The sequence below is a fragment of the Callorhinus ursinus genome, unplaced genomic scaffold, assembly GCF_003265705.2.
Source record: "Callorhinus ursinus isolate GAN/ISIS: 27379988/994484 unplaced genomic scaffold, GSC_fseal_2.0 scaffold55, whole genome shotgun sequence".
In the NCBI taxonomy this organism is placed as follows: Eukaryota; Metazoa; Chordata; class Mammalia; order Carnivora; family Otariidae; genus Callorhinus; species Callorhinus ursinus.
This window is the reverse complement of record NW_027397117.1, coordinates 3,266,530-3,284,470: the sequence shown is the minus strand read 5'-3', so window position 1 is coordinate 3,284,470 and position 17,941 is coordinate 3,266,530. Positions and strand designations below refer to the sequence as shown.

The 17,941-nt window shown below is 60.5% G+C and overlaps 1 protein-coding gene across 11 annotated transcripts in view; it reads right to left on the bottom strand.

The window, feature by feature from the left end:
- Nucleotides 1-939: 939 nt before the first annotated feature.
- ELN (elastin) overlaps nucleotides 940-17,941 on the bottom strand; it is a 31,016-nt gene continuing 14,014 nt past the window's right edge. For 3 of the 11 annotated variants that reach the window (XM_073884159.1, XM_073884157.1, XM_073884164.1), the window contains 26 exons: nucleotides 17,796-17,825; nucleotides 17,244-17,315; nucleotides 16,581-16,622; nucleotides 16,160-16,219; nucleotides 15,815-15,865; nucleotides 13,944-14,033; nucleotides 13,806-13,859; nucleotides 13,102-13,224; nucleotides 12,441-12,482; nucleotides 11,758-11,880; nucleotides 11,484-11,525; nucleotides 11,007-11,093; nucleotides 10,069-10,125; nucleotides 8,920-8,979; nucleotides 8,789-8,836; nucleotides 8,211-8,342; nucleotides 7,481-7,519; nucleotides 6,054-6,107; nucleotides 5,897-5,956; nucleotides 5,576-5,668; nucleotides 4,958-4,996; nucleotides 4,706-4,759; nucleotides 4,254-4,298; nucleotides 3,839-3,868; nucleotides 3,212-3,262; nucleotides 940-1,963 (listed from right to left, as the gene is read on the bottom strand). In XM_073884159.1, the coding sequence (XP_073740260.1) occupies nucleotides 1,920-1,963; nucleotides 3,212-3,262; nucleotides 3,839-3,868; nucleotides 4,254-4,298; nucleotides 4,706-4,759; nucleotides 4,958-4,996; nucleotides 5,576-5,668; nucleotides 5,897-5,956; nucleotides 6,054-6,107; nucleotides 7,481-7,519; nucleotides 8,211-8,342; nucleotides 8,789-8,836; nucleotides 8,920-8,979; nucleotides 10,069-10,125; nucleotides 11,007-11,093; nucleotides 11,484-11,525; nucleotides 11,758-11,880; nucleotides 12,441-12,482; nucleotides 13,102-13,224; nucleotides 13,806-13,859; nucleotides 13,944-14,033; nucleotides 15,815-15,865; nucleotides 16,160-16,219; nucleotides 16,581-16,622; nucleotides 17,244-17,315; nucleotides 17,796-17,825 (1,622 nt within the window). In that variant the 3' untranslated portion in view covers nucleotides 940-1,919. The remainder of the gene's footprint in view (nucleotides 1,964-3,211; nucleotides 3,263-3,838; nucleotides 3,869-4,253; nucleotides 4,299-4,705; nucleotides 4,760-4,957; nucleotides 4,997-5,575; nucleotides 5,669-5,896; nucleotides 5,957-6,053; nucleotides 6,108-7,480; nucleotides 7,520-8,210; nucleotides 8,343-8,788; nucleotides 8,837-8,919; nucleotides 8,980-10,068; nucleotides 10,126-11,006; nucleotides 11,094-11,483; nucleotides 11,526-11,757; nucleotides 11,881-12,440; nucleotides 12,483-13,101; nucleotides 13,225-13,805; nucleotides 13,860-13,943; nucleotides 14,034-15,814; nucleotides 15,866-16,159; nucleotides 16,220-16,580; nucleotides 16,623-17,243; nucleotides 17,316-17,795; nucleotides 17,826-17,941) is intronic. The other 8 variants (XM_073884160.1, XM_073884167.1, XM_073884158.1 and 5 more) reach the window with 7 other exon arrangements.

Genomic DNA, 17,941 nt, shown 5'->3' with positions numbered 1-17,941 from the left:
CCGGAAGTGGAATTGGTGGTGATGGGGAGGGGATTTTAGAATCTGGCACCCAGGGCGTGGTCTGAAGGGGAGTTGTGGGCTCTAGGTGGGCACATGCCCAGGCCCCGTGGATTTCTGGCCCCGAGGGAAGGGGAATGGCCCTGGGGCTGGGGGCCTCCGAGGGTGGTACTGAGGCTCCCAGTGGTACCTGCAGGACCTCACTTGTTGGGTTTTAGCAAGAACTGAAGCGGTGCTGTGTGGGTGAATGGCTCTTCCTTCAAGGGGATGTCTCAGAGGGAAGCCCGTCTTCTGGTTTGCTTAGATGGGGCCATTTCTCCACTCTCTGCATGGCTGTTCACCAAGGCCAAGGATTTGGTTTGGACAGGAGGGTCATTTTGTTTCCTCTACCCGTTCAGCTCTACCCTCAACACCTGGAGGCCACCTACCAGGCCCTGTGCCCAAGGTCTTGGGCCCAAGGGGCAGGCCTGGGGAAGGTATCGCTGGGTGGGTGAGCCACCTCCTCAGGGGAGACCCATGTGGGTGGGCATGCGTGGGGCTGGCTGGCCCTGCTGCCCCTGCAAAGGGGCTTTCATTGCTAAAGGGCAAGCAGACCTTGGAGAAGGGTTGATACACCCAGAGCAGGTGATTTTGGCAAATAGCGCCCCCAAATACACCTGTTTCTGCCCCAGGGGCAGAGGAGAGAGGACAAAGGAGGCCTTGACCCAGTTTCCTTCAAAAGGTTTTCATTTATTAGTCTTTTCTTAAGCAGTTAATTCTCTTTTCATATTTAAAAGGAAAAAAAAAGGTATGTGTTTTCATCCAGAGTTATACCAAAGTGATTAAGATGAATCTTCTCCTGGGGAATATAGCTCCCAGATCGGAAGAAAAAAAATTTTTTTTTCAATTAACCACGAAAATAAAACCAGGAGAACATCAACAATCCAAAATCATCCCCAAATATCCAGGACAAAAAATAAAATATTTATTGATCTATCACAGCGAGACACAAAGAAACGGGCGGGGCAGGGGTGGGAAATGCTCTGAAGTGGGTACAGTGGTTCGAGGGAAGGACGGGGGGTATACAGTACTGCATGGGGGGGGACCCAGGTCGGGGAGGAGATTCCTGCCTCCCCAGCTGGTGTAGCTCCTCACACCCTGGGTGCTCAGGCCCCATCGTAGGGGTGTGTGTGGCGGGGTGGAGGCAGGGCACAGGTCGCCAGGACACGTTAACCAGGTTGATGGTGGGGGCACCCAGCCAGCTAGCGGTGCTGGGCGGTCAGCTGGGGACAAGGATGGATGGACGGATGGACAGATGGCTGGATGAATTCCACAAGCGCGAGAGCGCTGTTCCCAGTGGGGGTCTTCTCATCCGCAGGTGTCCCAGATGTGGGGAATAGGTGGGGGGGGCTGAGAGATGGTATGACCGAATCCAGCTTGAGGCTTTAGGTGCTTAGGTACCAACTGGACCGCAGCCGGGGTGGGGGGTGGGGTTTCTGGTGGGCAGGGGGAGGTGGGACTGCCCAGGGAGTGTCCGCACCATCTTCAGAGGAGTCCCAAGGAGGGGGGTCCCAAGGGGCCGCCCTTCCCTCCTCCCTCCCCCCAGGAAGATGAGAGCACCAGCACGTAGCACCAAGTTCCCCTGGAGATGGAGAGTGTGTGGAGGGGGAGCTCCTGGGTGGGAAGGGGGTGGGGGCGGGGGGCTAAGCCCACCCACCCCCGGCCTCTGAAGTTGGGGGCCTCCTGGGGCCCACTTGGCCACCTCTCTTGTGTCCTTGCTTTGTGAATTTCCAAGGCCACCCAGCCTGGCCTGTCCCCTCCCGGGGTGGGGACGGGGCGGGGGGGCGGAAGGGGGATGGGGGAGGGGTCACAAGGGGTTTACATTCTCCACCAAGCAGTAGCACCAACGTTGATGAGGTCGCGAGTCAGGGGTCCTGGGAAGCTCACTTTCTCTTCCGGCCACAGGATTTCCCCAGGCAGGCCCCACCTGGGTGGGAGGAGGCACCAGTGACAGCCCGACCCCTCCGGGGTCCTGCTCAAGCCCCTGCCCGCTTGGACCAGCTCCAAGGTCTTCTCACACCCACATCAACACAGTGGGGAACCGAGGCTCCAAAGCCATGAGAAGCCTGGCCACAACCTCCCGCCAAACTCTGATCCATTGCACTGCCCTAACCCCTTCCAGGCAGGAGGGTGGGAGCAGGGCCCACGGAATGGTGGCCTAATCAAGGCTCAGGGAGGGGAAGGGCCCTGGCCTGGACAAGGTCTCTATATTGAGTCCACTGCATTTGGGAAGCCTTCAGCGAGCAGCTCGGAGTGCACCAATTGGCAAGCCTTGTTTTAAGCCATCAAGGCACCACTGTCTGGTAGTACGGCCTGGTGTAGTTTCTACCCCTGCTGGAGCGCAACATGGCTCCTTACCGCCACCTGGTGGCAGCGAGCAGCTGAGTGGGGCAGGGACAGGCTTCTCCCTGTGAAACTCATCCGGGGTGTTTGGAAAGGAGTGTGATCAGGCCACACGCATCAAGTGGTACCTGACTGAGAGTGGGTTACCCTGGACATGGTCGGGCTGGTCTTGCCTCTGCCTCTCCCAGCCCTGGCCCCAGCTGCCCTATATGTGTCGTGGGAAGCAGGTGGGGATGGAAGGGATTCCACAGCCTGAGCAGACACAGCGGTGGAGCTGGGCGTCTTTGGGTCTCCTCTGGGTGCTGGTAGGGAGGTGCCTTGGGGGGTGGTGACCACTGCCTGCCCCCGCCCACCACACACACACTCCCAGAGGCATGTCTGCATCTTTGAGCAAGGGTGTGGCTCTGTCTGGGCCAGGTGGTAGCCTCTGCCCACCCTGCCCGGCTAGGGGCACCTTGGGTCCCCCATCCACCCCTCAAATTCCCTGACTCTAGGGTCCATTGTCCCATTTACTCTCTCTTCCTCTGTTCCTCCAAGTTCCTCCCTCACCCTCCTCCTTTCCCTTTCCCTTGGCTCCTCCTGGTGGGCAGCCGGGAGGGAGAAACTCCCAGTCCTGGCTTGGGGCGAGCCTGGAGGGTCCCAGGCCCACTCTTAGCTCTGGAAGTCTGTGTCGGAGGTGGACGCAGGGATGGGGGTGAGGTGCCCAGCTCCCCCCAACCTCCCCACTAGGCCTGCTCCAAACGCGCTGTTCCCAGGCTGATGGACCCCAGCCCTTTGCCTGTGTCCGCCCCTCCCCGCCCTGCCCTCTCCCAGGGGCTGAGTCTGTACTCACCTTGGTAACCCAGGGCTCCCAGGGCCCCTCCAAAGGGCTTGGGAGGTTTGCCTGTGGAGGGAAGGGTGGGGGTTGGGGAGGCGGCCAAGCTTTGCTGCCTCTCCCAGAACCCCTACCATGTACCAGGCCTCCAGCCTGTCACAGAAGGTTCTGAAGACCTTCCTGCCCCCAGCCTGGCCTTTGGTCTCACCCAGCTGGACCCCTGCTCTGTTCCTTATGAACGGTATCCTGCCTGTGGTGGTCTGAGCAGCTCGGAGGATGCCCCCGCCCACCATTCAGACCCCGGCCACGCAGACTGCCCCACCTAAAAAGCCCTAGGCTTTGGCCTCCCTGACCACCTGCTTGAATGGACCTTGTTTCCCCCTTACACACTTCCTTTCCTTTTCCGTGGGGTCTCATCAGGTTCTACAGTTACACCAGAGACCGGGGCTGGCTGGTCTCTGTCTCCCGTCAATGCCAGGCTGCGAGCCCCGGGAATGGGATCCTTGCCCCCCCACCCCATCCCTACATCCCACGACTGAATTTCTTTGGCATCGGAGGGCCAGCCCAGGGCCGTGGCCTCGGTCACCACTGCCACGGTAGCACCCCACCCCCACTCCACGAAAGTAGCTCAGGGCCCTGACTCACCACCAATGCCCAGGCCCCCGGCTGCACCACCTGCAGGATAAGGGGAGGGGCTGTGAGTGAGTCCACTCTGGGGAGCCCGCTAAGCCTCCCTCACCGCCCGGGGCAGCCAAGTTCTGGGCCTGGGTGTCAGGAGCCCTCAGGTCGGCCTCAGTCACCGTGTGACCTTGGGCAAGTCCCTGGCACTGTCTGAACCTCAGTGTGCCTCGTCTGGAACGTGGTGCTTTGGAAAAGCTGATGCTCCCTGGCCTTGCAGGGGAGGGGGAGGAGAAGGAGGGGAGGCCCGGCTTCATGTAAGGGACGTCATGGGTCTACCCCCAGGTCCTGGCTCCGCCCTTCTGAGCAGATGAAGCGGGGGGGTGGGCAGGATGGGGCCAGAGTGCCAGGCCGGGCCGGGGGACAGGGAGCCTGGGTGTACCTGGGTAAATAGGGGACAGTCCGAAGCCAGGTCTTGCTGCAACTCCTGTGGGAGGGGTTTGGGGTTGGCGTGGGGCAGGCCCTGCTCCGGCCCCATCACCTCCTGCCTGTCTGTCCAGGACTACTTCCTCCCCGCCGCGTGCCACTCGCTGGCGGAGCAGTTTCCCTTACAAGCCTTGTCTCCGCCCGGCATCCTGGCAGGGGCCCCTGCACCCCCAGCTCATCAGCCTGGTGTCTGTCGCTCATGGTGTACCCGCTGGTCTGAGGCCTGCCCCTTTGCCCAGGATGTTTCCTTTCCTGGACTGCCCCCTCCACCCTCTCTCTCTCTCTCTCTCTCTCTCTCTCTCTCGTGTCCTTGAGCTAGATGTGGCTCCAGGCGTCCCCCTTGCTAGCCAGACAGGCCTCCTCTAGACCCAGGCGGAGCAGAGGATCTCACAGAGAGATGGCCCCTACCTCCGACTTGGAATGGCCTGGTGACTCCCAGGACACCTCCTAGACCAGCGGCACCTGAGGAGAGGGTGGACGGGGTTTGGGCGAGGCACAGCTGAAGGGGCCCTGAGCCCCCTCTCTGGGTTCTGGGGTCGGGGACATCCTGGGCAGGCCTTCCGGGGTAGTATGAGCAGGACTGAGGTGGGAGCTGGAGCAGGGATGGGGCCTGGGTGGGGGCAGAGACAGCCTGCCGCCCGGACAGAGGGAGCAACTCACCATATTTGGCTGCTTTAGCGGCTGCGGCCGGGGACACACCTGGGGAGACATGGGGCCAGAGGGCTCAGGAATAGCACCGCCCTCCCAGAGTCTTGTTCCCTCCTGGCCTGCTCGTCCACTCACCACCTGCCACCGTCCTCCCATCTTCCCGAGTCTTTAGTGAGCTCTAACCGTGTGTCCAGTCTGGAGCACACAGGACGAGACACAGTGATGGCCCACGACACAGTGACGTGTCAACGCAAGCCCGCCCCCTCCTCCCTCCCTACCCCCACCCCCCCACGGTGGCAGAGACTTTGGGGAAAAAATTTCCCTCCCAACTTTGCTCTTCTCCTCTGGAAAATGGGCACAACCACCGTCATCCCGATGAACTCCCACTTAAAGTGGGTGGGTAGGCTGACACAGGACGGGGGGGGGTGCCCAGCTGCACGTGGTGGTCCCCAGCGTGCACTTGCTGAAGGTCCTCCAAATGCTGCCAGCCAGCCTGGGGCAGGTGTGGCAGGTGTGGCAGGTGGGAAGGAAGCTCAGTCTCTCTCTCTCTCTCTCTCTCTCTCTCTCTCTCTCTCTCTCTCATACACACACATGCCCCCTGCAACCTCTGATTCCAGAGCAGTCCCTTACCTCCAAAGCCCCCAACCCCTGGGATGGCTCCTCCGACTCCGAGCCCCCCGACTCCGAGCCCCCCGACTCCCAGGGGTCCAGCTCCCCCGAGGCCTGTGGAGAGAGCTGTGTGTTAAATTGCTGGTGGGAATGGCAGGGGTCTGTCTGCAGACGGTGGGGTTCTCATCCCAGGGCCCAGGTGGAGCCTGAGGTCCCAGGGCCTTGCAGGGCGTAGTGGGGCCAGGGCGTGGGCTGGGCTCTGGGGAGCCGATGCCCTTGAGGGCCCCGTGCATGGTCAGAGCGCCCCCCGCCAGCCAAGTTCCACCCCCAACCAATGCTTACCATACTGGGCGGCTTTGGCGGCAGCTTTGGCAGCAGCGGCTGAGACCGCAGGTCCAGCTCCTGGGGACACAGAAGGAGCTCAGGGTTGGGGGGGGTGGGGGACTCTCCACTGGTCAGTCTTCCTCCCTGCCCAGCCTGTTCTGGGCTTTCAACTCACCTGCCACACCACCTGGGACACCCACTCCTCCGAGAGCCCCGGGCCCTCCCGCTCCTGGAGAGAAGATGGAAAGTCAATACCCCAATTTCTTCAGGACAGGGGCTCCCTGCCCTAGGGATGCTAGGCAAGCAGACATGTGGCCAAAGCCACGTGACCCAATGGAAGGGGCACCGGACAGACACCTGGGTCTGGGTCCTGGCTCTGTCCTGGCCAGTCGGGCAAGGGGGAGGTCCCCTTGAGCCACGGCCTGCCCATTTCTTCTTCCCAGCCAGCTAGGGCTGGGAGCCACAGGTAGCCACAGTGGTGGCTATGAGCTGCAGAGGAGAGAAGACTAGACTCTGGTTCTGATAGCCCTCTGTTCGAATTCTGCTTCCTCCACTCATTATCGCTGTTGCCTCTCTGAGCCCCAGAGCCGATGATCCTTACCCTGCTCACGCTGCAGGTGTTTGGGGAGCAAAGGGACACCCCCACTGTGCACGTACTCTGAGCTCTGAACCACTGCTCAGTGTGGAGCCGCTGCGTGCGGCCACGGCTAACACTTGATGCAACATTCACGGTTCTCTGTGCTTCGCACGGAGTAGCCTGCTTATTATTCACTGCAGCAGGGAAGGTAGGGACCACTATCATCCCCATTTTGCAGACGAGAAAATTGAGGCACAGCAGAGGTTAAGCGATGTCCTCAAGTTTCCACAGGCAACACATGGCTTGGGAGTCAGCGCCCTCAACTGCTTTGTTTCCCTGGCAACGTCTGTTAGACTCAGGCAGGCCAGCTGCCGGCCAGGAACAGAAGAGGGGCCTGTGGGTCACCAGGCCCGTGGGGGGGGGGGCTGAGAAGCCGGGATTTTCCGAGGTGGAAACTGGCCCCAAGTGGACTGGCCAGGGCTGGTTGGCGGTTCTCTGGCAGGGGCCCTGGTCCGGCTCCTAGGAGGCCAGGAATGCGGGGGCCACAAACAGTGTGGGTCTGTCTGTCTAGGCAGGGCTGCCACGTCCTCCAGGCTCGTGGCAGGCCCAGTCGTGCTGACAGCAAGGCGGGCGGGAGGCCGGGAGCCTAGGTGAGGTGTCCCGGCTCTGCTGATGAGGCAGGCCTGGGCCCTGGCCCCTGGCCTTGGGTCCCACGAAACTGTCAGGGGTCAGGGCCAGAAGGGCCTTAGGGACCACGGTCTTCATCAAGGAACTGCCACCAGGGGCGTTGGAAACGCGTTTTGAGTTGTCCCGGAGCGGGAGGAGCCAGGGCTGCTAAACCATCCTTGATGTGTCCCAGAAACTGCCTTTTTCCACCCTGACCCTCCCAGCCTTGTGCTGCAGGCTCTGGGCACTGGGCACTGGGCCCCGGCCCCATGGAGGGGAGATGGGTGACCAGGTGTTATCAGGGCCGGTGGGGCAGCAAGCAAAGCAACCCCAGGGGGCAGTGTGTGGGGTGCACTCACCATATTTGGCGGCTTTAGCTGCAGCCAGGGTTCCAGGTACTGGGGGGAAAGAGAAAAAGGAAAAGGGGGCTGGTCGGCAGCTGAGATCTGTGCCCGGGAGTTCTGCCTCCTCCAGGGAGCCCTCCCTGACTTCCTCAGCCTTCATCACTCCTCTCAAAGCTCTGAAGCCGTGGCTCCCCAGCCAGGAGCTCACCCTGCCAGGGAGAGAGCTCTAGTATCTAACCGTGCCGCTGCCAGTCTGGTCTGGGGCTGGTTGAAGGCTGAATTGTGCCTCCTCCTCCTGTCTGCCCCTTCCTTCTGCTCCAGGCACAGCGTGATCTGCCTGAGGCTGGACGTAGAGCAGGCACTAACTAGGTGAAGAACTGGAGGTCCTAGTGGCCCTCTTGCCATAGTGCTGCTGAAGGGGAGCCAGACTGGCCCACTCATGCCCGCTGACCCCAGGGACCTCCACCCTCCTTCTGCTGGGTAGTGGGCTACTTTTCAGTTTAGAACCCTGTCACTCCTCTAACTGAGCAGGCAGAAACTGAAATCTAGCAGCCTGGGGCCCCTTTTGCCTGGCCTGCCACCCATCTGTTACCCCAGTCATCTCTGATTGCTCAGGAGAACCTAATGGGGGATTCGCTATGAGCCCCTGAGTGAGGCTGCTGGAGGATATGCGGGCAGGAAGAGGGGTCTCCCTTCTCGGAGCTCAGGGGGGCAGTTTCCGCCCAGGCCCTACAAGGCCCCTCACCTGCACCTGCCCCAAAGCCAGGAACACCAACACCAGCTCCAAATCCAGGAATGCCGGCACCAACTCCGAATCCGGGAACACCAGCACCAGCCCCAAAGCCGGGAACGCCAACAGGGAGCCCAGCTGCAGCCCCTGGGGGAGATGGGCAGTGGTGGTGGGGGGGCAGCAGGCTGGAAGCATGCACCCACGGGGGGGGGGGGGCGTTTGGGTCCTTCCCAGGGAGCTGAGTCAGCCCTCAGGGCGGGGGTCCAGATGCAAGCAGGGGCTTCCTCCCGCTGAACCTGCCCTCTATAGTGCCACCAAGAATGGTCTTCCTAAAACGCCCACTGACCGCCAAGTCCAGCCCCTCCCAGGTTGGCATTCAGGGCTACACGGTGGCTGTGGATACCCCACGTGTCACACAGGAGGACGGGGGGATCTCAGAGGTTACTTTGCTAGGGTGGGCCCCAGGACCTGAACCCAGGTGCCCCTCATGCCCGATCTGTGCTTCCGACCCCTCTGGGGGCTGCTCTGGGACCCAGTGAGGCTGCATATCATGCGGGGGGGGGTGTGGGTGCAGCTCAGGCTTGGGTACTCACGGTACTGGGCTTTGGCGGCGGCTTTAGCCGCAGCGGCGTCCCCTGCTCCTGCAGGGAGAGGGAGGGGGTTCAGGGATGGCACCCAGGGAGCATTCAGAGGCCCTTCAGGCCCACTTACTCAGGCAGCTCACCTGTAACACCACCGAGGCCAATGCCAATGCCGGGGCCCACGCCAATGCCGGGGCCTAACCCTGCAAGAGCCAGAAGAGCTCATTCTTAACCAAGTCCTGACCAAGGACAGAAGCCGATGGAAAGAGCAGCGGGCTGGGAGGCAAGAGCCTTGGGATCTTGTCCCAGCCCGGACACAGGCTTGCTGTGTGATGTCGGACAAGTTGCTTTCCCTCGAGGGCCCTCAGCTTCCTCATCCCTACAATGAGGCATGTGCAGGATCAAGAGCTCTTAACTTTGGAGGACAAGGACCCCTTTGGGGCTTCTGAGGGTGATGGAGGCAGTTACACAGTAAAGGGAACTCGGCAAGATGGGTAGACCTGGGTTCAAAGCTCAGCTCAGCCGCTATTGAGCTGAGCAAGTGTGGGCGCGTGACTCAAGCTCTCAGAACCTCAGTTTCCACATCTGTAAAGTGGGAATTGTAGTACTAACCCCATAGACTTGGTGTCAGGATTACCTCTGCACATAGTGGCTTGGCAAAAAAAGGGTCGTTTGCCATACGTGAGTTTGGGGGTCAGCAGACCTGAGGTCAAGATGTTCTCTGGCCTAGACAGTGCTAAATTTTGTGATCAGAACCTTGATATCTGCAGGTCCCTAAGGCCAAGGCATAGGGACCTCCCCTGGCCCAGGGCCTGGCATACAGTTGGAATTTATAAAGTGGGGCTGCTGTGGTTTGCCCTGTTCAGGAAGGTGTGGGTGCCTGGGGCTGCCAGGGTGGGCTTCGGAGGGAGCAAGAGACGGAGAGCTTCGTCAGGCTGCAAGAAGTACTCTAGGAGGGTGGGAGTCCGGTGAGCCTGGCCCGAGGTCCAGAGGGGGGCAGGCCCCAGCTGTGGCTACAGACAGCAAGGGCTTTGGGAAAGCTGGGGAGCCGGGTCCTAGAGAGCTCGCCAGGGCCTGTTCTCACTTTGCTTTTCCGATCAGCCCTTCACCCACAGCCCTAACAATGGTCAGATGGGCCAACGGTGGTGAGAAAGTCCCGAATGTGACAGCCCGAGGGGGCTTGCCTCCCGGGGAGAGCTGAGCTGCCAGACCCCAGAGCAGGGAACATGAGGGGAACAGTGCTCCAGAATGGGGGCTGGGAGCAGAATGGGGGTGCTGGAGGGGGCACTTACCAAACTGGGCGGCTTTGGCGGCGGCTTTGGCGGCTGCAGCCGCTGGGGTCCCTACTCCTGGAGAGGTGAAGAGTAGGGATCAGGGGGCAGTCCGTGACACCCCTCTCCACACGCCCTGCCCCATCCCCTATTCTGGAAAGACCACCTGTAGGGAAGTGTCTCCTCCCCCAGAAGACCCTCCCCACACTGTGTCCTCAACCTGCAGACACAGAGGGGAACACGGACAGCCAGCCTGGCTTCCCGGCCTACTCTGAGGATGGCCCACTAGCCATCCTGGGTGCGTCCTTTCCCGGAGAAGCAGTTCTGGGACTGTGTTCTAGCTCTGGCTATGGCAGAGGGGAGACCAGCGCTGATGGGTAGGAGCCCAGACCCTCTCCCAAGTCTCTAGAAGTCTTGTGCAGCTTTCTGCCAAAGGTGATGTTAATTAAAAAAAAAAAAAAAAGTCCCAACAGTGCTTGTATCCCAAACTTGAGGAAACGGCTTGTTTTGTGGGGAAGCTCAAAAGGAAAATTTTTCTCCCAGAATGAAGGCATGCAGAAGAGAAATCGCATGGGGAAAAACAACCAAGGAGGTCTATAACTTAATCTCCCCGTAACTTCATCCCTTCTCTTTGGCCTCTGACTGGTGGGGGAGAATGAACACAGGAAGGCCAAAGGGTGGCCCAGGCCTCCCCCCTGATCCGGAACCAGAAAGGCCACGGGAATAAAGGAGTTCCATCACCTAGCTGGACGACGCCTGACTTCCCGAGCCTCCCCAGCAAGCTAGGATCCCGGGGAGGGTCTTCCCTCCCGAGTAGGGGAATTTGCCCTCCCTCCTCCCCATCTCTGGCCTCCGTAAAGTCTTGACAATCCGCGAAATGATGCACTTGACCTGGTCAACGCCAGGGCTCCTTCCGTGAGACAAGCCAAACCCGCCTCTGGGTTGGAGACACCGCTCACCTGGCACCCCTCCTGTGCCTGGGACACCTGCCACTCCGTCTCCGACCCCTGGCACCAGCCCTCCCAAGGCTCCTGCTCCTCCAGCACCTGGAGGAGTGAAGGGCGTCAGCTCTCTCCCTAGAGTCACACACCCGTTGGGAGAGCGAAGGGTGGGGGTGGTTTGGGGAACAGAATGGTTGCAAGGCCACCTCCACCTTGCTGGTTGGGGCTGGGGGTGATAAGCAGGGCCCCAATATTCATAGTGGTGGGCGACTGAACAGGGCGGAAGGGTTCAGAGTGGCTTTGGAAGATGGGACCAGGGACCCCCCGACCTTGACCTGGACAGAGAGGGAAACAGAGGCCTGAGCTTGAGGTAGCTCCACCCTCACACTGGAGGAGCGCTCTGACCTTGGAGCCTGGGCCCCCTGGGAGAGCAGGGCCAGGGAGGAGGGGACGGCACTGGCCTTGGCGTTGGGACAGGCAGGGCCGGGCACTTACCGTACTTGGCTGCCTTGGCCGCGGCTGCTGCCTGGGCTGCAGCTGTTGGGGGGTGGGGAGAGAGAGCCCTTCAGAACCCCCCCTGGATCTCTGGGGGGGCTATTCCTACAGCACTCTTACGCTAAAGTGCTAGAGCCCCTCTCTGCACCCCCCCACCCCAGCTCCTCCCTGAGCACTCTGAAGCCGGGTCTACGCTCCCCTGCACCCCTCCCCCCCCATCGCCCTCCAAGAGAGAAGACTTCTCCCGCTTTTGCCGCATGGAACTTAGGCTCACGGGAAAGGGCAGCTCCAGGAACACCTCCGGCTCCAGCTCCAATACCGTAACCAGGAAAGCCCCCAGCACCGACCCCGACCCCGAAAGTGGGAATGCCTCCAACACCCACTCCGGCTCTGGCCCCTGCAGACAGAAGAGAATCAGGTGGAAAAGTATCTCAGTAAGAGAGGCTGGGGAGGGGGTGAGGGGTGGGGGGTGGGGGGGATGCTGGTCAACTGGGAAAGAGGAGGCAAGCCTCCCCCAAGTCTGGTCCATGAAGGACCGGAGACCATAGAATGCATGGGCCCCGGGCCAGCCTCCGCCAGGGAGCCTTTACTAACAACCCCCCCCGGCCAGCGCTCTCTAACCCCTTGGGGAAGGGCCCCGTTGTTGGCCTTGGAGAGACTGTGGGCAGGCCCCATAGCCCTAGCCAGGCTTGGGCTCCTCCGAGAGGGCCCCGGCTGGGGCAGGGAGGGTCAGGGACGCTGTCTCCACTGGGAATGCCATACTGGGACTCTCGCATCACTCAGCCCCATGGCCTCATGGTAGGAGACAAGTGGAGGAGACATTGTCCCAGGGCCCAGCAGTTCCAAGTCCCAGCTCTGCCAGTGACTTCCCAGTGACTTGCTGCGTGACCCTGGGCAAGTCACTCCCCTTCTGTGGCCAGAACAGGACAGGGCAGAGCTCATCAGCACAGCACTCACCGTATTTGGCTGCTTTAGCAGCTGCAGCTGGTGACACAGCTCCTGGAGAGACCAAGGGGGCACAAATGACACAAGGGCCTACTTGTCCATATCCCCATCTACTCATCTGTCCAGCTGTCTCCTTAACCACCCATTCATCCACCCATTGATCTACCCATATGTCTGTCCATTTGTTTGTCTATCCTTGGACTTCGATCCACCCACTCAACCAACGTACCTCTCTGTCCATCCGTGCACCCACCCGTCCATCCACTTATCCACTCCTCTGCCTACACCTATAGATTCATCTAACTATGCAATGGTTCATTTTGCATTTGCCTTCTACACACCCATCTCGTCATTCGCTCATCCAACCATGTGCTTATCCATCCATCACCCATCCATCCATCCACTCACCATTTACTGAGCACCTATTCAGCTAAGGGCTGGGAATATACACTGAGAGCCAGAAGATGAATTAGAGAAGCTGATGCTGGCCGTGACTAATCAGGAGATTGTTACAGCCCAAGGAAGAGACGACGAGGCATGGCCGAGGGTATGAAGAGACGAGGATAGATGGGTGAGGTATTAGAGGGAATCCAAAAGTCTTAGCAACGGCTTCAACATTTCTCTCTTACATGTGTATGCACACGCACGCACGCACACACGCAGCCCAGCTCACCTGGGATTCCGACACCTGGGATTCCAACACCTGGGACCCCAACACCTGGGACCCCAACACCTGGGACCCCAACTCCCGGGCCGCCAAAGCCTGGTCCACCGGGCACCAAGCCTCCGGCAGCTCCTGGTGGAAGGAAAGGATTATTCTTCTGGCCTGGACCCTGTGGGAACCTCAGAGGGCCTCCAAGGGCACAGCTCTGGGAGCTGTGGGAGGGGTAGGTCCTGAGGGCAGGCTCCCAGGTGGGCTGCCATTGTGCCTGCATGGATCCCACCCACCTGGGAGATGGGGAGGGCTGCCGGAACCTGCCCCGAGCTCGGACGGTTTGGCTCTGTGGGTGGGAAGACCATGATCTAGGTCTAAAGCTGAGTCAGGTCTCTCCGCTGGGCCCCCAGGGAGTGGGTGCAGCAGTGGGGGGACAGCCCTGAAGGGAGGAGGGGAGAAGCCAGGTGCTCCGTGTGACACCCCCACCCGCCCCCAGCTGAGCTGACCAGTGGAGAACAATGGCCTTCCAGAAAGAGGGGCCAGAATGGGCAAAGGCAAGGAGGTAGGAACATTGCATGTTTGGGGAGTGGGGCGATAGAGGCTGCCGTAGATGGATGAAGGCCAGGTCCACCCAGCCTTGTAGGACTGGGCTGTCCAAGGCCCATGCGGATGGGGGGCTGAGGGTGCCGGGGTCCGGGCCGGCCACCCCTCGGGGCACTCACCGAACTTAGCTGCCTTCGCGGCAGCCTTTGCTGCAGCGGCCGGCGCCCCTGCCCCTGGAGAGAAGGCCACAGAGCGTGAGGCCCTTTCCCCGGTGGGCCTCTCAAGAACACCCCCAGCCCCTGCTGGACGGATGCTACCTGCGATGCCTCCGATCCCAGGAATTGCGCCGGCCCCGCCGGGAATGCCGCCGCCTCCAACACCGGGGAGAACCCCGGCTCCTCCCGCACCTGCCGGGAAGGGCACATTGAAGATGTAGCTCCCAGGGCCCCTCCTGAGGCCGTGCAGGAAGGCTGCTTGGATGCTGGAATTTTAACCAGCACCATGTCCTCTGGGAATGCGGCCCAGGCATCTCCGGCTGGGCCTGCTCGAGGAGGCCCCCACCCCACTGTTCCTTGACTCACCCCCAAAGTGTCCATTTCAACACGCTCATTAAGGGACTTGTATGTTTTCAGACAAATCCCATTCTAATCACTGCCACATACTGAGAAACCACAAGCGGCCGCTCCCCGGGCCAGAGGGGCCCCTGTAGGAATGTTCAAGGCTTCCCCTCCCTGTGTTCCGAGCACTCGGCCAAGTTTGTAATCCAAGCGCCTGGCTGCCCAGCTCTGGCAGCCCCTCGTCACCCCACTCTCCTGCTCCCACATTCCAGCCATCCCCACAGCATTGGGGGCCTAGAGGGAGGGCCTGTGGGGCCTCCATGGATCAGGCCTCTGGCTTGCTGCTTCCCCTCCACCCTTGCCCCCTTGGGCTGGTGGGGATATGCTCTCCATCTCACTGGGGTACAGGAGGGGCTCCCTGGGACTGCAGATGAAGACAAGGACCTCAGCCCCAGTAATGTGATTCTGAACTGGGGGACGAGCTGGGACGGGGGCAGAGAGGCTCACTTTGCCCACCACACAGGCATGGGGAGGGCCGTGCCACATCTGCCGGTCGAGGGATCATGGGCTTGAGGAGCAGGTTAGAAGTTGTATAGTACACATTAAATTGATACTGAACTATCACATTGTTTAAATACTCATGTAGGTACCACCTAAAATGATCATTCTAACCATCATAGTACCCATCCCCTCTGCCTGGGCTTCTCCTTCCTATTTTAACCACATGGCAAACTCCAGAATCAAATGTCATCTTCTCCGAGAAACCTTCTTGATTTCCCCCATGTAAAAATAACGTCTCCCTCTTTTTGACTCCCACCACAGTGCCTGCATTTTCCAGCAGGGCTCTTATTTGACCCTGGTCTCTGAAATAGCTGGATGGATGGATGGAAGAAGAGATGGATAGATGAGTGGACGGCTGGAGGGAGGAATGGACAAATGGAAGGATGGATGAATGGAGGGAGGAATGAATAGATGGAGAGATGGGTGGGTGGGTGGATGGATGGATGGATGGGTGGATGGATGGATGGATGGGTGGATGGGTGGGTGGATGGATGGATGAGGGATGGATGGATGGGTGGGTGGATGGATGGATGGATGAGGGATGGATGGATGGGTGGGTGGATGGATGGATGAGGGATGGATGGATGGATGGGTGGGTGGATGGATGGATGGATGGGTGGGTAGATGGATGGATGGATGGATGGATGGATGGATGGGTGGAAGGAGGGATTGATGAAGGAGGGAGGGAGGGATGGATGGATGGGTGGGTGGATGGATGGATGGATGGGTGGGTGGATGGATGGATGAGGGATGGATGGATGGATGGGTGGGTGGATGGATGGATGGGTGGATGGATGGGTGGAAGGAGGGATTGATGAAGGAGGGAGGGAGGGATGGATGGATGGGTGGGTGGATGGATGGGAAGATGGATGAGGGATAAATAGGGATGGATGGAGAGAAGGCTGGAAGAAAGAATGAGTAGATGGACAGACGGAGGTGTGGGTGGTATTGAAAACATTGGATAAATGGAGGTGGGGAGGGGCTGCCTTGGCTAGTTCTCTATGAGGCAGGCTCTCAGGGATAAAAGGGCTGGAGAGGCTGGGGGGCTGGGCGCTGGCAGGTGCACTCACCATACTTTGCTGCTTTAGCTGCTGCTGCTGCTGCAGCCTGCGAGCCAACTCCTGGGGGAGGGGAAGGAGAGAGACTCTGAAAGCTGTACTCCTGCATTTCCAGAGCCCCCCTGTTCCAGCCCCACGAGAACCAACCCTTTGGCAAAAGGGCATGGGGGAGGGGCTTCATAGCAAGCAGAGCTGAGGGAGCTGCCCTCACCCGAGATCCTTCTCCAGGCTCAGACTGGGGTCTAGATTCAGGGTGGGCTGCCCTGCATCCTGGAGAGACCCTGGCCGGCCCCCGGGGCTCTGGAACCTGGGTGATTGGGGCCCCTTTGGCTGACAGTTGGCTGAAGTTCTCCTTACCTGTCCCCGTCGGGTACCCAGCCTTGCCCCCGGCACCAGCCACTCCTCCGGGCCCATAGCCTGTGAAACAGAGAGGCTCAGTGGGCATCTGTGCAGACCCTACTGCGGCTGCCCCCCCTGCCCTGCCCCTCAGGGGTCAGGCTGCCCCGAGTCTCCACACTCTCACTCCCAGCCAGAGTGAAAACATACAAATGGGTGTGGATGCTTATTCCCATTTTACAGGTGAAGAAACTGGTTTGCTCAAGGCCTGGGGCTAAGCCCGAGGGTCAGGATCGAGAACCAGGCTGAGTCCAAGTTCTATGTTCCTTTCTTAGGGGATTCCCATTCCAAGCCTCTACCCCATCCCCGGTTGGGTGCTCTCCTTGCTAGGCCCCTGCAGCTGGAAAGAGCTAGAAGCCCATCCATTCAGGAGGGCACTCACCGTAGGGCAGTTTCCCAGTGCTGTAGGGCAGTCCATAGCCACCTGAAGGGAGGGCAGGGTGGGCTCAGGGGCTGCTCCATGGCAACCCTATGCTGGGCTCCCATTGCCTGGGTAGACAGCCCTACCCCTACAGGTACTGAGGCCTGAGACCTGGCCTCCACGCATGCACCAAAGGTCCCGAGCTGCTCACAGAGGCGGCCCTGGGTGGAGGAGGGAGAGGGCACCCCTTCTCCAGGGGCTGATGGCACGACCCTCCCCCTACAAATCCAGGACCTGCCATGGCCCTAGAATCCCCGAGTCTCTTCCTTATTATCCTCTAACAGCAAACCTCTCATTGTCTGAGCTGATGGCTGGGGGGCGGGGGGGTGACATCAGAGGGGTTTTGCCATTGAAGGCTGTTTCTTACCATCGACACCTATGGTTCCCCATGGGGGCTACGGCTCTGTGTACCTGTGCGTGTGAGGGAGGCCGATGCCTACAGGATGGCTTCCCTTGCTGGCGACCAGACATGGGGCGTCCATACTCAGGTGTCCTAACCACCCCCCCCCCCCCCCCCCCCCCCCCCCGCCGAGACACCAGTGGCCAAAAAAAGTCCCCCACACGCCTGCTTCTCAGCGGTGAGGCCCGGGGAGTGGTGCATCTTGAGTCCTCCTTCTGACTCACCTGGCAACTTGGGTGCCTTGATGGGGTACCCCAGCGGGACGCCAGGCTGCTGGCCCCCAAAGGGTCCGACTCCTGTGGGAACAAGGAGAGTGAGCTCAGGTCCCAGCCCCGTGGGCCAGCAGCCCTGCAGGGCCGTCGGCCTCCCGCTCTACTCTGCTCAGAGTGAGCTCCAGAAACCATCCTGTCTTCCTGCATCTTTGTCCCTGGTCAGCCCGGCCCTCCTCAGTGCCCCGGGTCACTTCTTCCGGGAAACTGCCGGACTCTCTCCCCCGCGCTGGGGCTCGGGCCACAGTCGAGGCCTGTAGCTCTCCCAGCATTTGGCACAGACGGGTGGGATTTCTGGGCTCGTTTGGCTGCCGCACAGACAGAGGGGTTGGGGCTGGGGAAGCGGCCTGTGATCGAGGCCACATTGTGTGGAAGCTGGTCCAAGGCCTGCAGCAATAGGCATGAGGGAAACCGGACAGACCTTGCTGGGATTCGGGGTGCCCAGCCCCTCCCAGGGCAAGAGCCGGCCGGGGGCACGGGGGGGGGGGATACCCAGCTGTGCCTCACCTGGGATTCCGGCAAAAGCTCCACCTCCACCTGCAAGGACAGGAGCCATCATGGCAGCCCTGCCACCACGGACCCCTGGCGGGCCACCCGGACCTCCCAGCTCACACTTAGGGGTTTCTGAGAGGGGTGCTGCCCATCTCGGCCAC